This window comes from Euprymna scolopes, chromosome 36 (assembly GCF_053919585.1).
Source record: "Euprymna scolopes isolate OS-2025 chromosome 36, ASM5391958v1, whole genome shotgun sequence".
NCBI classification, from domain to species: domain Eukaryota; kingdom Metazoa; phylum Mollusca; class Cephalopoda; order Sepiida; family Sepiolidae; genus Euprymna; species Euprymna scolopes.
The window spans coordinates 72,644,731-72,668,131 of record NC_136517.1 but is presented as its reverse complement, the minus strand read 5'-3'; the positions used below and the strand labels follow the sequence as shown (position 1 = coordinate 72,668,131).

General features: G+C 37.0%; 1 protein-coding gene across 2 annotated transcripts in view; it reads right to left on the bottom strand.

The window, feature by feature from the left end:
• LOC145260590 (dehydrogenase/reductase SDR family member 7-like) overlaps positions 1-23,401 on the bottom strand; it is a 131,475-nt gene that overhangs the window by 11,860 nt on the left and 96,214 nt on the right. For both annotated transcript variants that reach the window (XM_080118866.1, XM_080118865.1), the window contains exons 5-7: positions 18,879-19,071; positions 11,772-11,818; positions 2,361-2,480 (exon numbers count right to left, since the gene is read on the bottom strand). In XM_080118866.1, coding sequence (XP_079974992.1) covers positions 2,361-2,480; positions 11,772-11,818; positions 18,879-19,071 — 360 coding nt within the window. The remainder of the gene's footprint in view (positions 1-2,360; positions 2,481-11,771; positions 11,819-18,878; positions 19,072-23,401) is intronic.

Sequence of the window (23,401 nt, the reverse complement as noted above, 5' to 3'; positions counted from 1 at the left end):
CAATGACAAAGAAATACGACTGAAAATATGCGTGTCTATGTATCTCTTTATCGGCATGTGACATTTTGTTGAACTGAGGTTACTAATCCGTCTACAGAACTGTCATAAGTTTATTGACAGCACACACACACACACACACACACACACACACACACACACACACACACACATATATATACATATATATATATATATATATGTATATATATATATATATATATATATATATATATATATATATATACGGCATAATCACGTTGACACACTGGTTTCTATTAGATCACCAATGTTAAGCAATGTTAAATCTGCTCAGTACTAAAATTTGGGAATTTCAGGTACTCTCTGCTTATCTTGGCATTGTTTCCAGTCGTCCTGGACTTATCCTTGTTACTGGACTCAAACAGTGCTACTTCAGGAGAGGTATAGTCAGGATTTTGCAACCATTGCCTCACAATTACACGCACAACAACCCTTCCAGGGGTATCCATAGTCTTTCGGACACGTTTTGATGTGTTTATTGAACTGTTTATTAATATGAATTGTTTATTAATATGAATTGTTTATTAATATGAATTGTTTATTAATATGAATTGTTTATTAATATGAATTGTTTATTAATATGTTACACGCACACGCACTACACAAAACGCACAATGACTATGAAGCATATTTCATACATACATGTAAACATTGATGAATATATAACAGTGCGACTTTACATTTTTTCATTCTGTTTCAAAATATTGCAACTAATTTTGAACCCCCCCCCAAAAAAAACAAAAAAACTTTAAAACATTTTCAGAAAGCTAAATATATATATATATATATATATATATATATATATATATATATATATATATATATATATATATATATGTATATATAAGTCGGGAGAAAATTAAATTTTAATGCGTTTCCTAAAGGTTATTTGTTGTACAATTTGTTTATTTTCGATTTCTTAGTTGTTAACTAAACTGCAAGATTACTCATCAGTGTATTCTATTCTACATTTTTGTACCATCTCAACTTTAACCCGGGACAGAACTCATAAAAGTAGGCCATGGTTATGTGCGCGCACTGCGCAGGACTGGTAGGACTATTCATTTTTGGGTACTTGTGCAGTTTGCAATACGCGATGAAACCGACGTTTCGTCAGCATCTTCCGACTGTTTACATTAACAGCTGTGAAACGCCGAAAGAAAATTTCGTTATTTTAAAATCAAAACGAGGCGACGCAATCAAAGAGAAAAAAGTTAATGGAAAAATACGTATTTTTGACGAATATGCTATCAAATTGGAAAACTCAAGGAAACACTGTTTAAATAAAAAACAGTCTTTGTTTGATATGAAGAAAATACAATGAAACAATTGTTAGCGGAATTCTTTTTTTTTTGTGATTTTTTTAAATTGATTTTATTTTACTGATACTGCTTTTGAACCTGACTAGATCAAGGTTAGGTTAGGATTAGATTATGGTTAGGTTAAGATTAGGTTGTTTCTTTTTAGGTTACGATGAAAAAGAACATATTATGCAACTTCTCTTTTGGCCTATAATTCTTTTTTTGGTAAAATTCAATAATTCCTTTCAAAAGACTAAAGCGTCTGTTCTCACTCTATGAAACTCATAATCGCTTTAATCAATTTTCTTACATCGTTGAATTGAACGCTATATTTAATTTGCGATTGCCAATCATTGTTTGGTGCAATCTGATTAGCTGAACGTTTCGGCATCTTCTAGTGATTTACTTAAATAGCTGGAATATGGGCACAAACGTCGGTTTCAGCACGGGTCGTATACTGTATTAGTTTTGCAAAATCTCAAAAAGGGCAAATCTCTTCTATAACAAACATGAATATGCAGCAATGCTTCAAATAAAAAAAAAAAAATGAATGTTCATAACCACCAACTTTCCAACTTTGCACAATCACTGTTCTCATCAGTGGGGCTAGCGAACCCCATGTTTCAACCAAAAGATTATTCTTACACAAACAATTGAATGTTCATTTTAATTCCGGCTTAATGAGTATTATTTATCTACCAGGAGGTTAGATACAAGGTTAGTTATGATTTTGAGAATCCTGCGCACTAGGATAAAGCACTCTGGCCTACAAAAAAATAAATGAGCAGTCTAGTTAGTATTTCGGGGCAAGGGCGCCTAAGACGATTAGCAATAAATTAATTCCCCCCACCCCAAGAGAAAAGGTAAAGCCTGGCACTGAAGAGAGACACACCACAGCCTGATATCAACAAAACTACTGTCAGACTGTTTTGTATTATGACGCAACATTTTTAAACATGTTTTAATGAAATGTTACAAAAAAAAAAAAAAAAAAAAAAAAAAAAAACGCCTGTGACTCACATTGGCAATTGATCCGGTGAAAGCATTTTCCAACAGACCTGAAAATACAGGGCCAGGACACATGACGCCCACGCGGATGTTATGGCTGTACATTTCCGCTCGTAAACATTCAAACCAGCCCTGAAAATAAAGAAATATGATTAAATATTAACATTAATTATAATATGTCAATCATTAATTTCAATTTGTAACAGTTGCATAGTGTTTGTTGCAAGTGCATGGGGCAGGGTGAATAGGATGCTCCTCAATCAGTAAACTATGATAGTACTCCATGAGTTGTTTCCCACCATTCAATTACCCATACAACAAAGCACATTTGTCGTTCTATGAACGATGACTGATCAATTTATTGACTAATAAGTAGCATTGAACAATTTCAATCCCCATCTCTCAACAATGCAAACATTACTATACCTATTAAGGCATTAACACGGTAGTGTGAATGAAGTGAGACGACTAAATTAATAGAGAGTGAAACTGTTTGCTACCTTTCTAGAGCTCTGTATTTGTGAGAAACAGTTTGTTCAGAATAAATGTAATAATTTTTAAACGAGACTGAAATATACACATAGTTCCATGAAGCACAGTTTAAGAAGCGCTGTAAGTAATGATGTCTTTAGGAAGTATTCAGTTATTTTTTTATTAAAACTGTAGATTCGGAGGACAAATTAACTTTATTTTATTAATTTAGTAAATAATTAGTATTAAACAATTTTAGTACCCAGATCTCAGCAGTGCAACATTTCTACATGCATCAAGCTTCACTTAGCAACTGGTTTAGATGCCGCAAGATTTTTGTTTACATTAAAATTTTTGCATGTTGGTATAGTCGGGAAAGCCGAGGCAAAGAGAGTTTTGTATTGCATAACAAATGATCCTAAGAAAGAAGTTATTAGCATAGAACATTTTCCAGAATCGCTTTACGATAAATAATGAAATGATCGTCTCTACACCGAAAAATTAATGAATTCTCTTCCATTTCCTTTGGACGATTACTCGTTATATTAATGAAATAAAATAGGACTTGATAGGTTCGGGATAGCAAGATCCGTCCTTGCTGATTATTATTGTTGATAATTGAAACAACAACAACAACAACAACAACAACGACGACGACGACGACGACGACGCTACTGAAACTAGTTCTTTTAGGTGTTCAACTCGTTGAGTCTTTCTTTTATAGAGATGCCGTACATTCACAATTGTATATTATTTCTTGATGACGAAAACATTTTAACAGTAATTTTAAAACTACCTTTTGGCACAGCTTCTCCAAGACATCATCATCTCTGTGAGCTACATCTGCAGGAGAAGCTACGTCATGTGGGAGCTACTGATCCCGATTAAAGAAGAGGCCGAAAGATTGGTAAAATTCAGTCTACAAGAATCTTAATCTAAAGCCGGAGAACCTGAGCAGAAGAAGGCCAACCGTCTTGGTGCTAGGTGTACCTTGCTACCTCGGATCTAAAAAACTCGAGGCGGTGTTCAGCCAGTACGGCGACGTGGAGTCTGTTACCGGTGAGAGGTCCTCATAATCTCATGACAGGAAATTACAAAATAGCCATGAACGTGGACTGCACCAGTTTCAACAAGATACCTGCCCTCCTTAAATTCGACCAATGACTACTGTCCATAATAGTGGAGGGAGGAAACCGCATTGTTGGTACTGCCAGCAGCAGGGACACGTGTTCAAGGACTGTCCTACAAGAACGACTTCACCCAAAGCTCCTGCTGCGACAACACAGGAAAAGGCCAAGGCCGCAACACCCACTATCCCCGACACAGAAAGGGGCTGGAGCATGGTAGCCAGAAAGGACAAGTTGGTGAGCCACGGCACTACTACAGGAAATCAGTCTCGGACTCCAGTGACACAGCAGTCCACAGACTCCACTAATGACACCAAAGCTGTCAAAAATCTAGCGCCTGCAACGACGACCAACGAACTCAAAAGAAAACTCCTAGGCTCAGTGACGGAATCAGAGGGAGAAGGCACATCAGAGGAGGATGCCCCAGCCAAACCAAAAGCTTCCACGGGGGGGGGGGGGAGACAACGAAACAAGAGGAACAGAGGTCCGGCTCCTAACTGCTTCTCAAAGGAGAGTCTTTCTGATAATTGTTCATATGAACCTGAAACCCCAACATCATCTCAGGCCGAGAATCCTAAACCATCCACCAAGGAAGATACAATGAGGTTGTCGCACTCTTCATCTTGCAGCGAAGGAAAGGGACAGGAGTGGGAACACCAAAAACCCCACCTTCCTACTTCATGCCAAGCCAGAACGGAACATACCAAAACACTACCGTTTCTGCCTGGAAACAAACTCTGTGTGACTGACGCTCTGCAGGCCATGCCCAACCTGAAAGGCAAGCAGAGGAGTCAGTTTTTGAAGCTTAAGAACTTTACCCACATCCAGGGAAAAGACGTCACCAACCCCAGAGAATTCTCCGATGCCCCCATGATGTTGACGTTCGTGAGGGTCAACAAAGACAACAGAGCCCAGCCCATGTGGAGCATGATCAGCGCGGCTCAGGTGGCAGAAACTCTCAAGCTGGTGGACACAGGTCATCCCTTGTTGATTGAGTTCAAATTTAAATGCAAAGATAGGGTCCCTCTTTACGTTCACCCTTCTCTTTACGGGGCACTGAAACTAACGTTTCCCTTCGATGTGGGAGGCACGGCACGAGATGAACAGTTTTCGCTGAAACTGTTCACAAGCAGTCTCGGCCAGGCCTGCCACGTCCTCACTTCCAACGATTTCAATCTCATGTGTGACACAGCTTAAAGATAGTGATCATGTCTTTAAACCTGACCACATTTAATGTGAGGGGCATGAGATGTCGAAGCAAAGCAAGGTAGATATCGCAGCTATTCAGGAGACCCATTTTATTTCTGACAGGGATTGCCTGGTGCTGGTGAACGACTTTGATGTTTACTTAGCATGTGGCAATACCTGTAATCGTGGAATCTGTTTGCTCGTGAGACGCACCCTGTCAGCGTCGGTGAATATTGTTCATACGGACAGGGATGGGTGGGCGATCATTGTTGATGTTGCCGTTAATAGCAATGTGTTCTAGATTGTCACGGTCTATGTGCCCAATTCTGCGGCAGAGAGGGTTTCCTTTTTTCGGCAATTAGTGTTCCTCGAGGATCCGGAGAAATTAGTTTTAATGGGTGATTGGAATGCCATCCTTGATCCAAAGACAGATAAGGTTAAGGGGAGTAAAGGGTCAGAGTGGCGTGACAGCAGTCTGTCTGACCTGATGGCTTTATGAGATTTGGTCGATAGATTTTGTCTGGATCACCCATAGTGGGAGATGTGGACATTACATGATAATGTGCCTTCCCATCCAAACACTTGAATCAGATGTTAGTCAGAAGAAGCGATGTAGACTTCCTATCTTGCCCCGCGTTCTACTCTTAATGACATTTGAACTATAAATTGGTTATGGCTCGATTGAACTTAAGCGCCAGGCCTAAACTAGTCAGATACTGGAAGTTTAATAGATTCTTACTGGTACTAGAAGACTTCCGGCAGAAGATTATAGAGATAATTCAGCGGACACTAGTGGGGGCGGTAACGGGAAATAAGTGGTGGGTTAGCACTAAGGCTAAGATGCTTCTGTATCCAATACAGCCAACGCCTCTACATCGCAGTTTGGATGAGTACATTTGGAAAGTAAATGACCTGGAAGGACACACCCTTGTATCAATGCCAAATGCCTACTTTTCTTTGACGCAACATACGTTATAGATATTATAGATCCGCCACTGTCCAGAGAGAAAAGAATGTTCTTTTTTCTGGCCATCCTAGCAGTAGCAAGAATAGTGACTTAGATCACCAGCCTCAGAAAGGTTTACGAGGGGACATCTGTTCCAGATCGGGATCTGACTGTTTACTTTGCTTAAAAAGACAGATTCAATTGCTGGAGGTTGCCTCGAGTGGACTTCAATAACATTAATTTATGCATCCGTCGAGGAGCCAGAAATTCATTATATTTACGCTATTAGCCATTACCTTATTTAACTTTAGAACGCCATTACAGTCACATTATTTCGTAATATTAGAACATTACATTTGATTTCTAGGAGCGGCATCTTCATCATCGTCCTAACCTACAGAGGTAGTAGCTCAAATTTTTCCCCCTCTTGGATAAGTCCTTTTACTACCCTATTCTACACCGTGTGCAGTTATACCGTTTCCTACTTTCCTGGGTCTAAGCCGTCATTAACTGACTAGTAATGTCTTACACATCGCATACACTTAACGTTTTACCACTACTCGAAAAATAGTTTCTTCCTGCTACCATTCCCCACAATCTCATTGGTTAATGTCTAAATATTCGGACATTCCGGATTGACCGAATCATCATTTAAAAACGCTACAGAGATTAATACAAACATGGCCTCCCTGAGTAGAATCATTACATCTTAAATACCCCAATTACAAACTTCGTAATCTCGAAAAAAAAAATAATAAATACATTATAATTAATACCATCCTTATCATCACGAAACATATTACATGTTTTATTGTTATTGTCGTATTATTTTAACAAACGGAAATTGGAATTTTATATTTTCATCGCTGTTTACATTTATTTCATTTACAATGACAAATAATCATTAATTAGTTATTAGAGACGCGTGAGAAAAACATTTCGTCTCATTTTTTTTTTTCGCGTTGCCGATTCAATTTTTTTAAGTTTTCACGTTTGTTTACATTATAACTGCTTCACAAACTATAAATGACTAAAATTAAATGACACTATTATTTCATATGTTAAGATGTGGTTAACAATTAATTTAAATTAACCTTTCATCTTATTAATAAAGATACCGCAGTAGCATTTTTAGCGACGCATGGAATAATATTTCGTTTCATTTGGTTTTCGAGTTTCCGATTTGATTCATATGTTTCCATATTTGTTTATATACACAAACTACAAATGGATAAAATTACATCACGCTATTATTACATAGTGAGGATGTCACACAATTTTAATTTCACTTAGTAATGCTATTTAACAAATAAAAAAGGGGTAAATATGGGGATATTTTCCACCTCCGACCAATCCTTTAAAATTACGACTTATAATCCGGGGTGCTGAAAACGAAAATAACATTTAAAATTCTGGAAAACAAGTATTTTCACAAATATTAAATGCTGTTAGTTTAAAAAAGTAGGGGATAACTTGTATATAATGATTCAATGTAAAATGAGCACCAACTTTATCACCACCTTTTGTTTGAGGGGAGGTCAGTCTACAATGAACACAATTTACCGTAAACTGAGTACCCAACTTTTTTGGAGGGGGGGGGGCGCTACCAGGCATTAATAATCGATTTGACGTCCAGAACCCCCAAGCAAAAATATTCGGTGCTCATTTTACGTTAATTTGTGTTCATTGTACGCTGACCCCCACCCCCTGAAATAAAATGTGGTCATAAAGTGGGTGCTCATTTCGTGCTAAATTATTATAGAAAAGGGATCCCCTTTTTAAAAAATAACATTTATCCATACCTTGGAAACTACTCGTATGGCGGATTTTCATACGTTATTTTCGTTTTTAGCACCCCCAAAAACCTTTAAAAGTGGTAATTAAAAAATTTTTTTCGAGGGTGGAAAGATTCTTCACATTTACCAAATAAAGAAATAATGCCAGATGAAGTTTTACACTGAGTAAATGTGCTTCATTCTATAATTAATAATTAAAAGCGTTGAACAATACAAAGTACAATTTTGGATAATTATTTTTACATTGTAAAGATTCTTCCACCTTACGATTGAATAAAAAAATAGTGTGAAAGTTGAATTTAACCTGAAAGCACTAATTACAAATTGCGCGATACCAAAAATGTACAAACACTAAACTTTAAAGTAGATGTTGATCTTGGACGCATATGATGGCAGAGCGCGATACTATATGCCAGCATAACTTGGTGTTTATGAATTTTTGGGTATGGCGCAATTTTGAATTAGTTTTTTTCAGGTTACATTCATGTTTTACCGATATATATATATTTTTTACATTGCAACGCTGAAGCACTGATTAGTTACTAAACACCCTCCCCATGTAAAGAATGGTTTTCAGAATAATAAGATTATTATTTCAGCTTTTCGTATGATAACATTTTCAAGAAGCAAATTCACGATTGTTTGTTATTTAAATAAACCGTTCTGTTTATAATGTTTACTTTTACAGCTTAATTGAACGGTCACTTTCTTAAATAGCGTTTACATTTATATTTGGTAACGTACAGGTGAATACAGGAATTTTGTTGCCTTTAACGGACACGGGGTTCAATAGTTTTTTGTCACCATAACTCCAGTCTTGCTAACTAAAATACCTTACCAGGAACTTTACCCTGAACCATACCCTGAAAAATACCCTGAACCTTCCAGCAAATTTTGTGATAACCCTACCCCCAGGCACAAAATGGGGTGTCTATTCCGAAAGCCATTTTTAACATGAGGATGGTTTTGGGTTGGCAAACGACAAAAACAACAACAGTCGTATTTTAAATTTTTACGTGGGGTTGGGTGCATGATACAATCGGGCAACGCCGGTTAACGGGTCCTGCCAGTAATATATAAATTATTCGCGAAGAAATCGTAAGTCAGAAATTGTAATGTTAGAAAATGTGATAGGCATCCGTATTGTTAGCAAGCGGTGAATGGGAAATTATGTATCGTACTGAATAAATGACCATGGGTGGCGATCGTTGTACATCTTAATACGGCCTTGGAAACGCTACCAATTATTTCTTAAAAAAAAAAACAAACAAAAAAAAAATAAAAATAAAAAAAAACAACTAAAATAATTAAATTGAGAAAAAATAAGTTTTTGTTTATCAATACGAACAAATTTACAGGGAAAATAAATTATGAAACATGTAAATTTAATTACACGCCTGGCAAAAAACGATTTTCAATAATATCTTTTTTAATTAATAATTTGAGACGCTTAAAACGTACACAATATGATGTTCACATTTTCCGATTTAGTTTGCCTTCTGATTTCTTTTTTGGTTTTAGAGTAATATGTTATGCTTTGCATTTTTCAATTCTACCTTGATAACCATATTTGTAGATAGTAAATCCAGTATTCTGGAATAAGAGCAAGAGTTTTTTTTTTCGGGTTCCTGTATTTTACTGTTAGTTTGTTATACTTAATTGTTAGTTTATATTTAATTTATTAGCTTATGAAATATTAGCATTCATGTGATATGGCCTTAGAAGATGTATCACTCTACAGACCTCACCCCACCATTCCTGATAAATGTGGAGAATATATTCGCAACAAGTTGCACAAAATTGAGCGGTCTGGATCTTAACAACAAGTGCAGGTTCTGCCACACAGAAGTAGATAGTGTGAGCCACCTGGCATCTAGTTGTAAAGTTCTGCTGATGGATGGCTACTATACGATGCGACAGAATGGAGTGTGTAAATATCTTCACATGACCATCTGTAAAAAGTTGAATATTCAGCATAACAGCAAGTCCTAGGAAAATATATCAGAAAAGAAAAAACAGTTAGAAATAAGTCATACACCATCCACAATGACTATGCAATTTATACAACTTCATTAATAGAAAACGGAACTATTAAACCTGACATAGGGACCTGGGGGAAGAAGGAGAAAGAAGCAACCTTAGTAGAAGTTAGTGTTTCCTACTGATGCTGGGTTCAATAGAGTTGAGAAGGAAAAATAATGAAATACCAAAGTTTTATGCATGAAATAAAAAGAAACTTTAATGTTAGGAATATTTCCATCATTCCAGTAATTATAGAGCAACTGGGATCATGGAAAAGTATTTCGAAAGCTACATAGTAAATATACCCGGTGAGACAAGTGCAAGAAAGATACAAACAATTATATTTAAAGGGACGGTTGAAATGTTAAAAAGATCTCTCAATTGAATAGTATAAGATAGAGAGTGAATCTCTGACATCCGGTAGGATGACCCATAAGAAAATTGAAAAAATTAAGACCTCATTTAATTATTACACAAATGCGTTGTTCCTATTTGCAATGCCTCCCCACGGGACAGAGTTAGACACCAGGGTCGTTTTTTAACGTGGAGAAAAGGAACAAAAATAAAAATTGTCTCAGTCGTGAAGGATTTCTCCTCCACTGACAGAGAACAAGAAATTGAAGTGCAGCATCTGATCTTGTCCCGAAGGCCAACTTGAATGTCCTTGTATTTTTTGGTGTGAAATAAAAGAATGGCGACAAACACACAATGTATTCAACTAAAAATGATGTTCCTTTATTGTCAGTGGCGGCGGACGAGTGTGGCTTAGGAAACACAGGAATTGATGGAAGTTGATTTCTCGAACTCAATAGCAGTAAAATCTCTTGATCTCAATTTGAACTATAACGTATTTTTACGCTCAACAGTTCTGGGATTTGGCTTAGCGTTAATGCAGCAACGAGTGCATTCGCATCTGCAGCTAATCTTTTCAGATTAACTTTAAACGTGTTATTTTTTTTATCAAATCGCTATTTGTGAAATAGTATCCCCATCTACACAGTTGTTGTTTCACCACGTATCGGATCCTCTGGCCTTCTTCAGGTGATTAACCGCGACGAGATAAGAATACTGAGTCCCGTAACTGTATCCCTAGTAATTACTAGGGCTGTGACAACAGCATATTCTTTTCATTGTTTTGACTCTTGAGTATATATCCATTAATATATGTTTTTTATATAGACGGATGTGGTTCTCGGTTGATTGTGTCTAACTGTGTCGGATATATACTCGAGAGTCAAAAGAATGAAAAGAATATTCTGTTGGCACAATCCTAGTTATTACTGCCTTCCAAAGTTGATGTTCTTCCACCACGTTTTGGCCAACTAAACCTCTGGCCCGCTTTGAAACCTCCATCTTCAGACAATGCTCACCTGGAACCGTAGAAATTCAACGCCTCTATCTATTCACAGCGCTATGGATGAGTTATCTGAAAAGTGTTGAAACAACAACAACAGCAACAACAACAACTATGAAGATGAGGATAACAGTCCGCAAATAAATAAATAAATGCACAAATTACTCATCTGAAACGATTAAAAAATATATAAAATCATTCTATATTTTCTGATAAGTTCTGTTTCTGCATCAATCAACTGCGTTTTCTTTTTCCGGCCAGGTACATGTCTGTATCAAGTAATTTTATTCCTGTCAGATGCTATCTTCCGTATATCAGACCCGATATTTAACACAAAGCGGGATGGTTTGTATGAATTTCAGGGGAGAAACAGTGACTGAAATACAATTGGGATGGCGCTATTTTGTTCTATTTTGTGCTAATTTGTGCAAATTTGTTCTATTTTGTGCTAATTTGTGCTATTTGTTCTAGTTTGTGCTAATTTGTGCTATTTTGTGCAAATTTGTGCGATTTGTTTACCTGTAAAGCATGTTTGGCACCAGAATAAGCTGCTGAATATGGGGCACCTAAAATACAGATTTCAAAGTTAATAACAATTTCTTCCGTAATAGATGAAATTCGGGAAACAATCAAGCGAAATGGTGAAAGAATTTTCTAAATAAAAAAAAAAAAAAAGAACACAAAAGGCACAAAGTTGCTAGAAGGGATCATCATATAATAATTCACCAACAAACTACCGGTGATGAGTCTGCTTATCTGGCATGCACTGTAGTGTACACACCTGTTTAATAAATAACTAAAAATAATAATAAAAAATAATACGTCTCAAATAGGGACGACTAGAATATTAACAAAGGGCAGATAACTTCTCTCAAAAGCTCTCAGGTAGCGGAAAGAAATACCATAGAATCGCTAAAAAAAAAAAAAAAAAAAAGCCAAAATCTATATCGTTCACCAACTGATTTTGTCCCCCCTCCCATTTGAACCTCTGGCCTGATGTAAAACATAAGGGTAAAACAGCCAAATGACACTGTTTCATGACAAACGATGAATTAATTTGAATTCGGTAACATTCAAAACCCCTATTTAGACACAAGTTTGAATTATTGGAGAAAAATAAAAATGAGCCTAAAACACTCCGGCGCTCAAGCTCCACAATTTTCCCAGGATAAAATATTACGTTTCCAGATGTATATTCATATTCAGGTAATTTTCAGCAAAATCTAAGGGTCGGAAAAGATTCTATAGTCAGAACAATACAAAGATGAGAACGATAGTCCAAACAATCAAAATTATACCAATCCTAATCTCCAAACCATTAAAAACAATTTATCTAACCGGAATGCGCCAAATTTATAGAAATTTTGCTCAAACGAAAAAGGAATAAATTTGAAAACTATAGAAAACCGAGTAATGCTATTAATGTTTGTTATTAAATAATAATAATAAAAAAAATGAATAATTTTCCGGATTGTCGCGTTAATTCCTATTTCAGTCACATTAGAGTAAAACGATTTTGGCATTTCTTCCAAACAAATGATCTCACTTAAATCATATTTGTAGTAGTAGTAGAAGTAGTAGTAGTAGTAGTAATAATAACAATAATAATAATAATAATAATAATAATAATATTATTATTATTATAATAATAATAATAATAATAATAATAATAATAATATTATTATTATTATAATAATAATAATAATAATAATAATAATAATAATAATAATAAAAAAAAAAAAATTAAAAAAAATGATAACTTAAAATGAGTTTGCGTCCCAAGGGGGTCAAAAACGGTCAAAAACAACACTTTTCGGAATATAATTTTTTTTCTTTTTTATCTTAAAAAGCGGGGTTTGCATTTATGTATGACACGGGCCGAGATACACAATTGTCTAGGTGTATCAGAATTTTTGTAGGAATTTTTGACACCCCTAACACGAAATTGCGAATAAAATATAGAAAAAACTCGTAATTTCTCTTTTAAAAGTGGGTTGTTTATTTTCTTTATGGATTACTTTTAAAAGTGGGTTGTTTATTTTCTTTATGGATTATACTTCCAAAATAAACGATTAAAGTTGTTTTAAAAGTAATAGAAATATTTTTTTTTATTTAAAAAAAACAGTAACGAATTTTACGAACTCAATATTTTTCAATTTTTAAACTTTAAAAATCTATCAAAGTTTTTCTATTGATACTATTTTTACGATATTTTCAGGGTCAATGTGAAATTTTATGCTCTTTCCAATAAACCGAATATAATATTTTAGACAAACGTTTTTTTTTTAAATTCACGCCCCCCCCCCATTTTCAAGTGTTTATCAAAAAGTAAATAATTAATTTACTCACCAAAGTTTTATATATCACAAATTGAAGAGAAAAGGTCAATAAATAATATATTCAAATTTAAAACAAAAAAAGTAGTGTTTTTTTAGAAATTTATCTGTAAAGTTCGAAGTTTAAAACCTTTTTTTTTAAAACCACGTTGTTTGTTTTTTCTTTTTTTTTATGAAACCTTGGTCATTGCTCCTTTAATTGAAAAATAATTAGGGCTTGAATTACATTTTTGGAGTAGTTATAAGCTTGCAAAGACAGGGGGTCGAATAATTCACGCCTCCCATTTTTAAATGTCTATTAAAAAGTAAATAATTAATTTACTCACCAAAGTGAAGATAAAAGATCAATAAATAATATATTCAAATTTAAAACAAAACAAAAAAAAAAAACTAGTGTTTTTTAGAAATTTACCTGTAAAGTCCGAAGTTTAAAACCTTAAAAAAAAAAAACACGTGATTTTTTTTGTTGTTTTTTTTTTTTTAATGAAACCTTGGTCCTTGCTCCTTTAATTGAAAAAAAAATAGGGCTTGAATTACATTTTTGGAGGAGTTATAAGCTTGGGAATATGGGGTTGAATTATTCACTATTTTTCACGAAATTTCTGACACACCTACTGCCAGACTATGATTATTTTTCAAGGCCAAATGTTTAAGAAAAAAAGTTGATAAAAATGATATCCTAAAACTTGAATTTAACTTGTAAATACTATTTAACAAATAGCGCGGGTCGTTAAATGCAAAACCACCAAATAACAATTATTTTATCAAAATAAAATTGTAAAAACATTTATTGTATCAAAATATAAGGCACTTATGCATTATACGGCCGGGGCCATTTTGTTTTCTCGAGTTTCATTGAACGACTCATAGGGGACGCAACTTCCAATCTAATTAAACAGTGAGGCACTTATGCATTACATGGACGGCGCCATTTTGTTTTATTGAATTTCATTGAACGACCGACAAGGGACGCAACTTTTCAACCTAATGCAACAGTGACAATAATTAAAACTATATTTTGTTATAGTTTTACTTTAATTCAAACAATTTTTTATAAAATTCTATTTTTCTGTTACGACGACTTCTTTCCGTTAAACTGTTTGAAAAAAATCCTGATACTTCGATTCAAAAAAATGTTTTCAAATTGTTTGAAAAAAAATCCAATATGTCTTTAATTTGTATTAAAATTCTATTTTCTTACGATGAGTTTCCGTTAAATTGTTTGAAAAAAAAAAATCCAACGTTCCTCGAGGGCAGAGTTAGGCACAAGGTCGGTTTTTAATGTGGGGATAGGAACAAAAATAAAAATTGCCTCAATCTAGAAGGATTTCTCCTCCATTAACTGAGGACAGGAAAGAGGATGTGTAGTATCAGAACAGATACTACACTTTGATCTTATTTATTTATTTTATTGTTGTCAAAAATTGTAATTACAATAAAAAATTATAAAAAGCAAAAATATCAAACAACAAAATTAGGCACAAGGCCCTATAAGAAATTGGGAGGGGGAGGGTACAGGGTCTTTGTGACTATAATGACATGAAGACTTTGTGGTCTTACTCTTGACTGGCAACATTTACCAAAATACCTCATTCACTCTGTGGAGCCTAATCTAACTAAGAACCCCAGCGTTTAGTGTAAAGAATAACATATTTACAATTTGTATAATAATTTCTGTATGTCATGTGTGCATTTTTTTTTTTTTTTTTTTTTTTGTGTGTGTGTGCATGTGTGAGAAAATAAAGTTCGATTTCATTGGCAAAAACAAAAAATAGTTCTTGAATTTATTTGGATAAAAAAGTTCGTGGAGTGGGAAAAAAACCTATCAAAATGTTTATTTCAAAAGAAAAATAAGGAATAATAACTAATGGGTTGTTAGTAAGGCCCCCCTGTACTATTCTATGTGACTAGATCCCCCACTGTTTTCCGGGGAGCCGAAAACAAGCAGGACATCCCTAATGGGGTTTGGGGAAGAAGCCTTAATGGAGGCGGGAGAAAATAAAGCAACGGATGGAGGGGTCGGTCGGTGACCTCTGAGTAGTGAGGGAGGATTGGGATTCATTCAAAACAAATCTGTGGCAAAGGGGAGTGGGTAGACTCAGAGGTTCTCTAGTACCAAAAATAATAATAGGAGTGGGATCTCGTTTATACCACCAGTCAAGAGTCACTTTACTGAACTATGCTAAGGCGGGATGGGTTCCGAAGGACTCAGCACCGCCCGTGCCATGCTCATGGAGGGAACACGAATTGAAACCTGGCTCCTCGACGGATGCACAAACTAGTGCTGTGCACCCACCTCTTGTCAAAATCCACTCTGGGCAACCTCTTCCAATCGCATCTGATCTTTACTTTAAGCAAATGTTTAAAGTAAACGATCAGATCCCGATCCGGAACAGATGTCCCTTCGCGGACCAACTTGAGGCGCGTGATCCAAATGACCATGCGCGCTACTGCTAGGATTGCCAGGAAAACCAAACTTTCCTCCCTGGGGAACGGCGGCTCCATGTTGTACACAAAAGTTCCTACGTCGAGATCGAGCGGACACTCGGCATCGATGCGAGCTGTTACCCCCTCGACGTACTTCAAAAGGGGCTGTATCCGGCTGCAACTAAAAAACGCGTGCTCGATTGTTTCGGGCTCGCGTTCGTCACAGCACGGACAGAAGCGCCTGGTATGTTCTTTATACCGGAAAAGTTCGTCGAAGAGGGGCAGCGCATTTCGGACCAGTCGCCAAGTCAGGGAGAATTCCGAGTTATTCAGAATCTCCCGTCCCGGCGCCCAACACCATTGAGAACGGACAACCTTCATCGACCATCCCATCCGCCTACAAAGTGGATCCTTCGCGGTCCCCTCCACTAATTCCCGATACAGTTCCTTCCTTGGCTGATCGAGGACACTGGTCCCCGGCAAAGCTCTAAGAGCGGTCCGGCATTCGGAGAAGAACTTGGACTCCCCCTTCGGTCTACGACGACCTTCTACCGAAGGGTTGGGTTTGAGATTGGGAAACGAGTTCTCAACCACAGGGACCCAAGGAGCGTCTCCTTCAAGCGAACGACCCAGGAAAGCCAATCTCTCGGCGTTTCTATGACACAAGAGACTGGGCTGACCCAGGCCTCCCTCGCTCGGACTTTGAACACAGACCTCTCTGCAGACATAGTGCTTACCCTCGTTCCACAAAAGTGAATCAAGGCGCCCTTGTAAGCGGGTTAGGCGTTCTGCAGGGAGAGGAAGTACAGACAAACGGTAAAGGATGAGCGGAAAGACGTATGTAGCACACGCCTCCGCCCGACCCTTCAAGGACAATTTCCTTCCAATCCAAGTCTTGACTGACGATTTGACCTTAGACTGTACTTCCGACCAATTCTTTCCCAGCTGAAGTCCCGGTCCAAACCAGACACCGAGAATACGGACCGGTCCATCGGTCCAGCTGAAAATACCTGGAAGCGAGTTTACCCCGGTCCAGGCCCCCAACCGCAGGCCAGCAGACTTGCTACGGTTGAAGATGGCCCCTGTTACTTCTTCGTATCGAGCGAGCGCCTCGACCACCGCTTGAACGTCCGTGAGGCAAGACACGAACACGGTGACGTCATCGGCGAACGCGGAAACCCTGGCTCGTGTGCCTCCAGGGAGAGCTATTCTGCGCAGGACTGGTGTAGCCGCCTCGTCCCTTAAATTGCGAAGGAGGGGTTCCAACGCCAGGACATAGCCAAACGGCCAAGTAATGTTGCTTTAATACAAAAAATGTATTTTTTCAATAAATTTTTTTACAATTATCTTTTGATACATTTTTATACAATAACTTTTGGTTTTCATTTTGGTGTTATTTATTTATTTATTTATTTATTTTTATATTATTTGACCAAGAAAAAATTATGTTTTATTAAATTTAGACGAGAAAACAATTCAATGACTTTTTTAGTAAATGTAAATTTTAAGCGTGATGTTCCATTTTAACTATTTCTATTTTAAGAAACTTATTATTTAACATGGCTGTTTTGTAACTATTCCAATAAGAAATTGGAGTTATCGCCCCTAACAATGGCGCCGTCCGTATAATGCATAAGTGCTAAAAAAACAATGTTCGTTCAAATTCAACAACCTTATTATTTTGGCCTTCTAGACTGAGGCAATATTTATTTTTGTTCCTATCCAGAGTGCCCCTTTCGAGGGAGCTAGATTTTCCCTACATTAATAACCGACCTTGTGTTTAACTCTGCTCTTGTAGGAATGAAAGTAAATAGAAACAATATTTAAAAAATAAAAACTTAACAATCAAAAGGAAATAATCTGAAAATTTTATCTGAGACAGAGCAAAAAATAAATCAGAATTTTTCATTTTGATTACAAAAAATCCACATTTTCTTTTTACCCTTTTTTAACCACTGGAGACGAAACCAGAATTTTTGCAGTATCAAATATTACATTTCTTGATGAATATCCATGTGATCCTGGCTTTGGGTAATTTTCAGCAAAATCTAATGGCCAGAAAATATTCTACTCACCGAAAAGTGCTATTTTGGGCGATTTTGACTTTCTGGGGACGCAACCAAAATTTTTTCCATCGTCAAATATAACGTTTCAAAATGTATATCATGTGATTTGGCTTTTGGGTAATTTTCAGCAAAATCTAATATTCTAAAAAAAAATTTTATATCCCGAAAAGTGCTATTTATGGTAATTTTTTACCCCTTTTGAACCTCTGGAGACGCAACCAAAATTCCTCCCTTGCCTAGTACAAAATTTCTGAAAAATGTGATGAGTAGTCATTGAGAATTTGTGGAACCGACGGACGAACGGATGAACGGACGAGGGTGAATTCTAAGGTCCAAATCCGACTAAGTCGGTAGACCAATAACTAAATCAACAATCTTATATATATATATATATATATATATATATATATATATATATATATATATATATATATATATATATATATATATATATATATTTATATATATATATATATATATATATGTATATGTATATGTATATGTATATATATATGTATATATATATGTATATATATATATGTATATATATATATATATATATATATATATATATATATATATATATATATATATATATATATATATCCACGTAATAGTTGTTTGTCGTATTACAACTAATCTTTTTTATTTTTTATTTTTCGTTTTCGTCAAACCTAATCAGTTACTTTTCTAGGATGATCGTCAACTTCAAAAAATGGCTGAAATAAGAAGTTGCTATCGTTTTTTGAGTATGCTGCTAGACTTTCATTATGGTATACGATTTTGTGGAAACTCACCCACTTTCCCCTCAATGCCGCAGGTGACCACAATGTGACCTTCTCCTCTGTTCATCATATGTGGAAGGACGCTCTTCGTTAGTGACAAATGTCCCAACACATTCAATTCGAGGCAGTGTCGGTCAACTTCTAACGACGTCTCTTCCCAAGCAGCACGCTGACCTCGCCCGGCGTTATTCACCAGAATGTCAATCTAGGAAAAGAAAAAGAAAAAAGTTAAATTATTTTTATAAATAAAAATCAATTTAATGTTGTGCGATTCGAGATTAAAAGACCTTATTATTTGTACTTACCAGGAGTTCTCACATAGATCATCATCTTAATTTATTCACTGACAACAAGGTTCCATTATTATTATTGGCTCACATGGAGCTTTCACACAAGTCATCAAAGATCTGATTGGAAACCTGTGGTGTTCTCTGGAAGCTGAGTGACAACAAGTCTCCCCAGACGTCCAGCTATCTCAACCTCCTTCGATAGCATTTGCAAAGAAATTAGCGTTATCACAACAGCCTCTTACCATTGATTTCTCGCTGGCAGCAGCTATTGGTCTATACTGGAATTTGAGCGGCACTAAGATCCCAGTTCTCTTCGCACTTGTCCCTAACCCTGATCAGCGTTCTCCTTAATCTTTCCATCCTCCTTGACCCTTTTCGGCTCTTTGGTATCACTTTTATTTTGGGAGGGGGGACGGTGATGAGACAATGGAACGGGATGCGTGATGGGGGTGTAGAACTTGTAGATATGCAGCTTCAGTGTTCTTCATTCCCTGTAACGTTTCTTCGTTATATTGTATACTTGTATTATTCTCCTCATTCAAGGGTTTTCCTTAATATTTCAGCCGTTTTTATTATTGTTATTCGTTGTATTTTTGCAGCCACCCCTCTGATTCCAATTTCTCCCATTTTCTTCTCAAAGTTTTTCGGAATTGTTCCTAGTTCTCCTACTATTATCAATACTATTTTGATTTTCTTCATCATCCAAATCCCTTTTAACTCTCTGGCTAGCTCTGTGTATTTGGTTCGTTTCTCCTTTTCTTTCATACTCGCTCTGTGGTCAGCTGAGACAGCAAAGTCTACGATTTGACAGGATTTTTCTTTCTTGTTAATTATTACATCTGGTTTTCTTGCTTGGATGGGTTTGTCCGTCTGTATGTCCATGTCCCATAGGATTTTGTGGTTCTTGTTTTCGACTGCTGTTACGGGTTTATGCTTGTACCATTTGTATGTACGCTCAAAATGCAGTCGTTTGCACAATTTCCAGTGCACCGCCCTTCCCACTTGGTCATGCCTGTTTTTGTATTCCTTTTGGGCAAGTTTGCTGCATTCACTTACTATATGGTTTATCGTTTCGTCTCATCGTCCACAGAGTCTTCATTTGCTGTTTTCTTGTGTTTTATCGATCCTTGCTGTGATATGGTTGTTTTTTTTTAATTACATTTTCACCCCAAACAAGGCACATTGCCACTTTGGTGTAGGGGGCTACTATCAGGGGAAACATCTACTGGGGTACTATGTAGGGATTAGGGCAGCGAGATGTTGGTTCACGTTGCACTTGAACTTACGCATGTCAGTACAGTTGGGGAAGCAGTGACCTGGAATGGAATTCCAAAGTCTAGCAGTTCTGGGTAAGAAACTACTGGAGTAGAAAGATCTTTTACATCTAGGGATCTCTACAGTGTGGAGGTGGGATTTTGCAGCTTGTCGGGTCTGTCGAGGGTGTTCACCTCGATGGGGCACAAGTATTGCAGTTCGTCAGAGCATTCGCCATTATAATACTTGTAGAACAGGCAGAGGGATGCAACGTTTCGACGATGGGACAGAGGCTGAAGCTTAGATGCCAGTTCAGGACCTATCAGATTTGCGACTCTCTTTTGAACCCTGTCAAGGAGCGAGAGACTAGTAGCCGATGCACTAGGCCAAATATGACAGCAATACTCCATACATGGGCGAATAGTGGCCTTATAGATGTACAGGATACTTTCGGGTGTTAGAAGTTTTCTAGCACGGTAGAGAGAGCCCACCTTCCTCGCAGCGGCCCTGGCAATGCCCTCGATGTAATTGTTCCAACTCATGTTTCCTGTGAACGTTAGGCCAAGGAGCTTGAGAGACGTACTCTCAGATAAAGAGGTTCTTATTGAGTTGAGATAAAGATGGTTCTTATTGAGTTATCTTGTGCTGCAGTTATTAGAGATTCAGTTTCTTGGTTTATATGTCCTTTTCGCATCCATGCCCGGCTGTTTTCGTTATTCTCATCTTTTGTCATTCTTATGAATCTTCCGTGGAGTTGTTTCTCTTTTCTCATTTTGTCTGTTTTCTGCTTTGTTCTTTTTTCGTGTCCTTCACACAATCTTCTATACAGATCAGTCCTCTCCAGCCGCCTTTCCTTTTCATGTAGAGTTTGTCAATATCGTCCTTTGGGTGCAGTGCATTATGCATGGTCATGAGTTTCCTGGTTTTCAGTTCTCAGTTCTTCTTTTGTCCACCCTATAAACGGTCCAGAGTATCTTACTAATACCCATGCACTTATACCTTTTATTAGGTTTCTGCTATATAATTTCGTTTCCAGGAGTTTCTTGTTCTCCTGAGGTATTCCTTTCCTATTTTCTCTTTCATTGCTGTTGTCCTAATGGTGACCACTTCCAGAATTCCCAAGTATTTGTTTCCCTAGTGCCCTCATTTCTGTTTGGTTGGGTAATTCCATGCCTTCTGTCGTTTCCAGTTTTCCCTTTCTTATAACTAGTTGTGCGCACTTTTCCATTCCAAATTCCATTTGGATATCTTGGCTGAAGATCCTGGTAGTGTTAATTAGTGTCTCTAGCTTCTTTTCGGTCCTTGCAAAAAGTTTCAGATCGTCCATGTACATCAGGTGGTTCATTTTTTCCTCTGTATTGGAGAACTTGTATCCGGCTTGGCACTTTCTCAGAATACTGTTCAAGGGCATCATGGCTATGATGAACAGTAGTGGTGATAATGAGTCTCCTTGGAAGATGGGTCCTGGATATGACCTAAAACTATATCCGATGGTGAGGCCCCAGCTGGCGGGCCTTAGGGAGTGTGGAGCCACCCTTTAATTGCCATTGCTCCCAGGTCCACTCTGACCCGGAGTGGTAGTACCTGTTAGGGTCCCTGAATCTGACTTAAAAAAAATATACTCCATTAAAAATCGTTCTTCAAAATAACTAGATTCGGCATTAAATAACCTGAAAAAGGTTGATATGCCGTAAAACAAAAACAACCAACCAACCAACCAACCAACCAACCAACCAACCAAGGAAGATGCCTCTTTGTATGTTAATTTCTGTTATGTGTTGTCCATCTGCTGTCAATTCCAGTCTCCATGTTTTCATTGCATTTTCTATTACATTGGTGATCCCGCTTGGTATTTTATACATTTTTAGGCATTCTATTATCCATGCTTGGGGGGATCCTGTCGTACGCTTTTTTGTAGTCGATCCATGCCATGGCTAAATTCTTTCTCCTCCTTTTTACCTCCTTTAGGATCTTTTGATCTATATATAACAGGTCATTTGTTCCTCTTTTTACTTTTTGGCATCCTTTCTGCTCCTCAGGGATGAGTCCACGGTTATTCAGGGAGTGGTAAATTTGTTCCCTCAGTTGTGCTGTCAGTATCTTCCACAGTTGGTAAGCACGTGATTGGCCTATAGGTGCTAGGGACGATTCCTTTCTCCGTGTCCTTCTGTAGCAGTGTAGTTCTACCTTTTGTCATCCAGTCTGGTACGCTTGCTTCCTATATACATCTTCTCAGGTTTTGGGCTAGTCTTTCGTGTAAGGTTGTGAACTTTTTGAACCAGTAGGCATGTATCCCGTCGTGCCCTGGTACTCTCCAGTTTGACATTTTTTCTATGGTTTTCTTTAGGGTTTCCTTGCTGATTTCATTCGCTGTTCCTTCTTCTATTTGTTGTAACTCTTCTTTCATGTCTTTCAGCCATTTGGCATTTCTATTGTGATCTCGTCGCTCTTCCCATATTTTACTCCAGACGAGTTTTGTTTCTGTCGGATTTGGTTGTTCTGTTTTTGTTTTTCATCCGTTCACATTTTGGTAGAATTGGCTTTCATTAGTTTCAAATGTTCTGTTTTGTTTGCATTGTTCAGATTTATATCTATATCGTCTCAATCTCGGTTCTTTTGCTTTTATTTTTTGGTCCAGTTCTTCATGTTTATTGTTTAGCCACTCCCTGGCAGTTACATTTCCAATATTCCGTTTTCTCCACATTGCTTTCTTCCTGTTGATCATTTTGTTTTTTTTTTATGTTTGTTTATTTGAGTTTCTAGTCTTATTTCCCATCCAGGTTTTGTCGGTCCGCTTATCCCCGGTTGTTTTTCTGATTTGAGCCAGTTCCTCTGCCATTTCTCTCTCCATACGTTTTACAAATGCATGGAAGGTTCTTCCAAGATATGGCAGAAGTGGCTGATGGAAGATCATGACAATGGCTTAGAGCTGGGTATCTGGCTAAGAGTATTGAAGCTTTTGTTTGTGCAGCACAAGAGCAGGCATTAGGA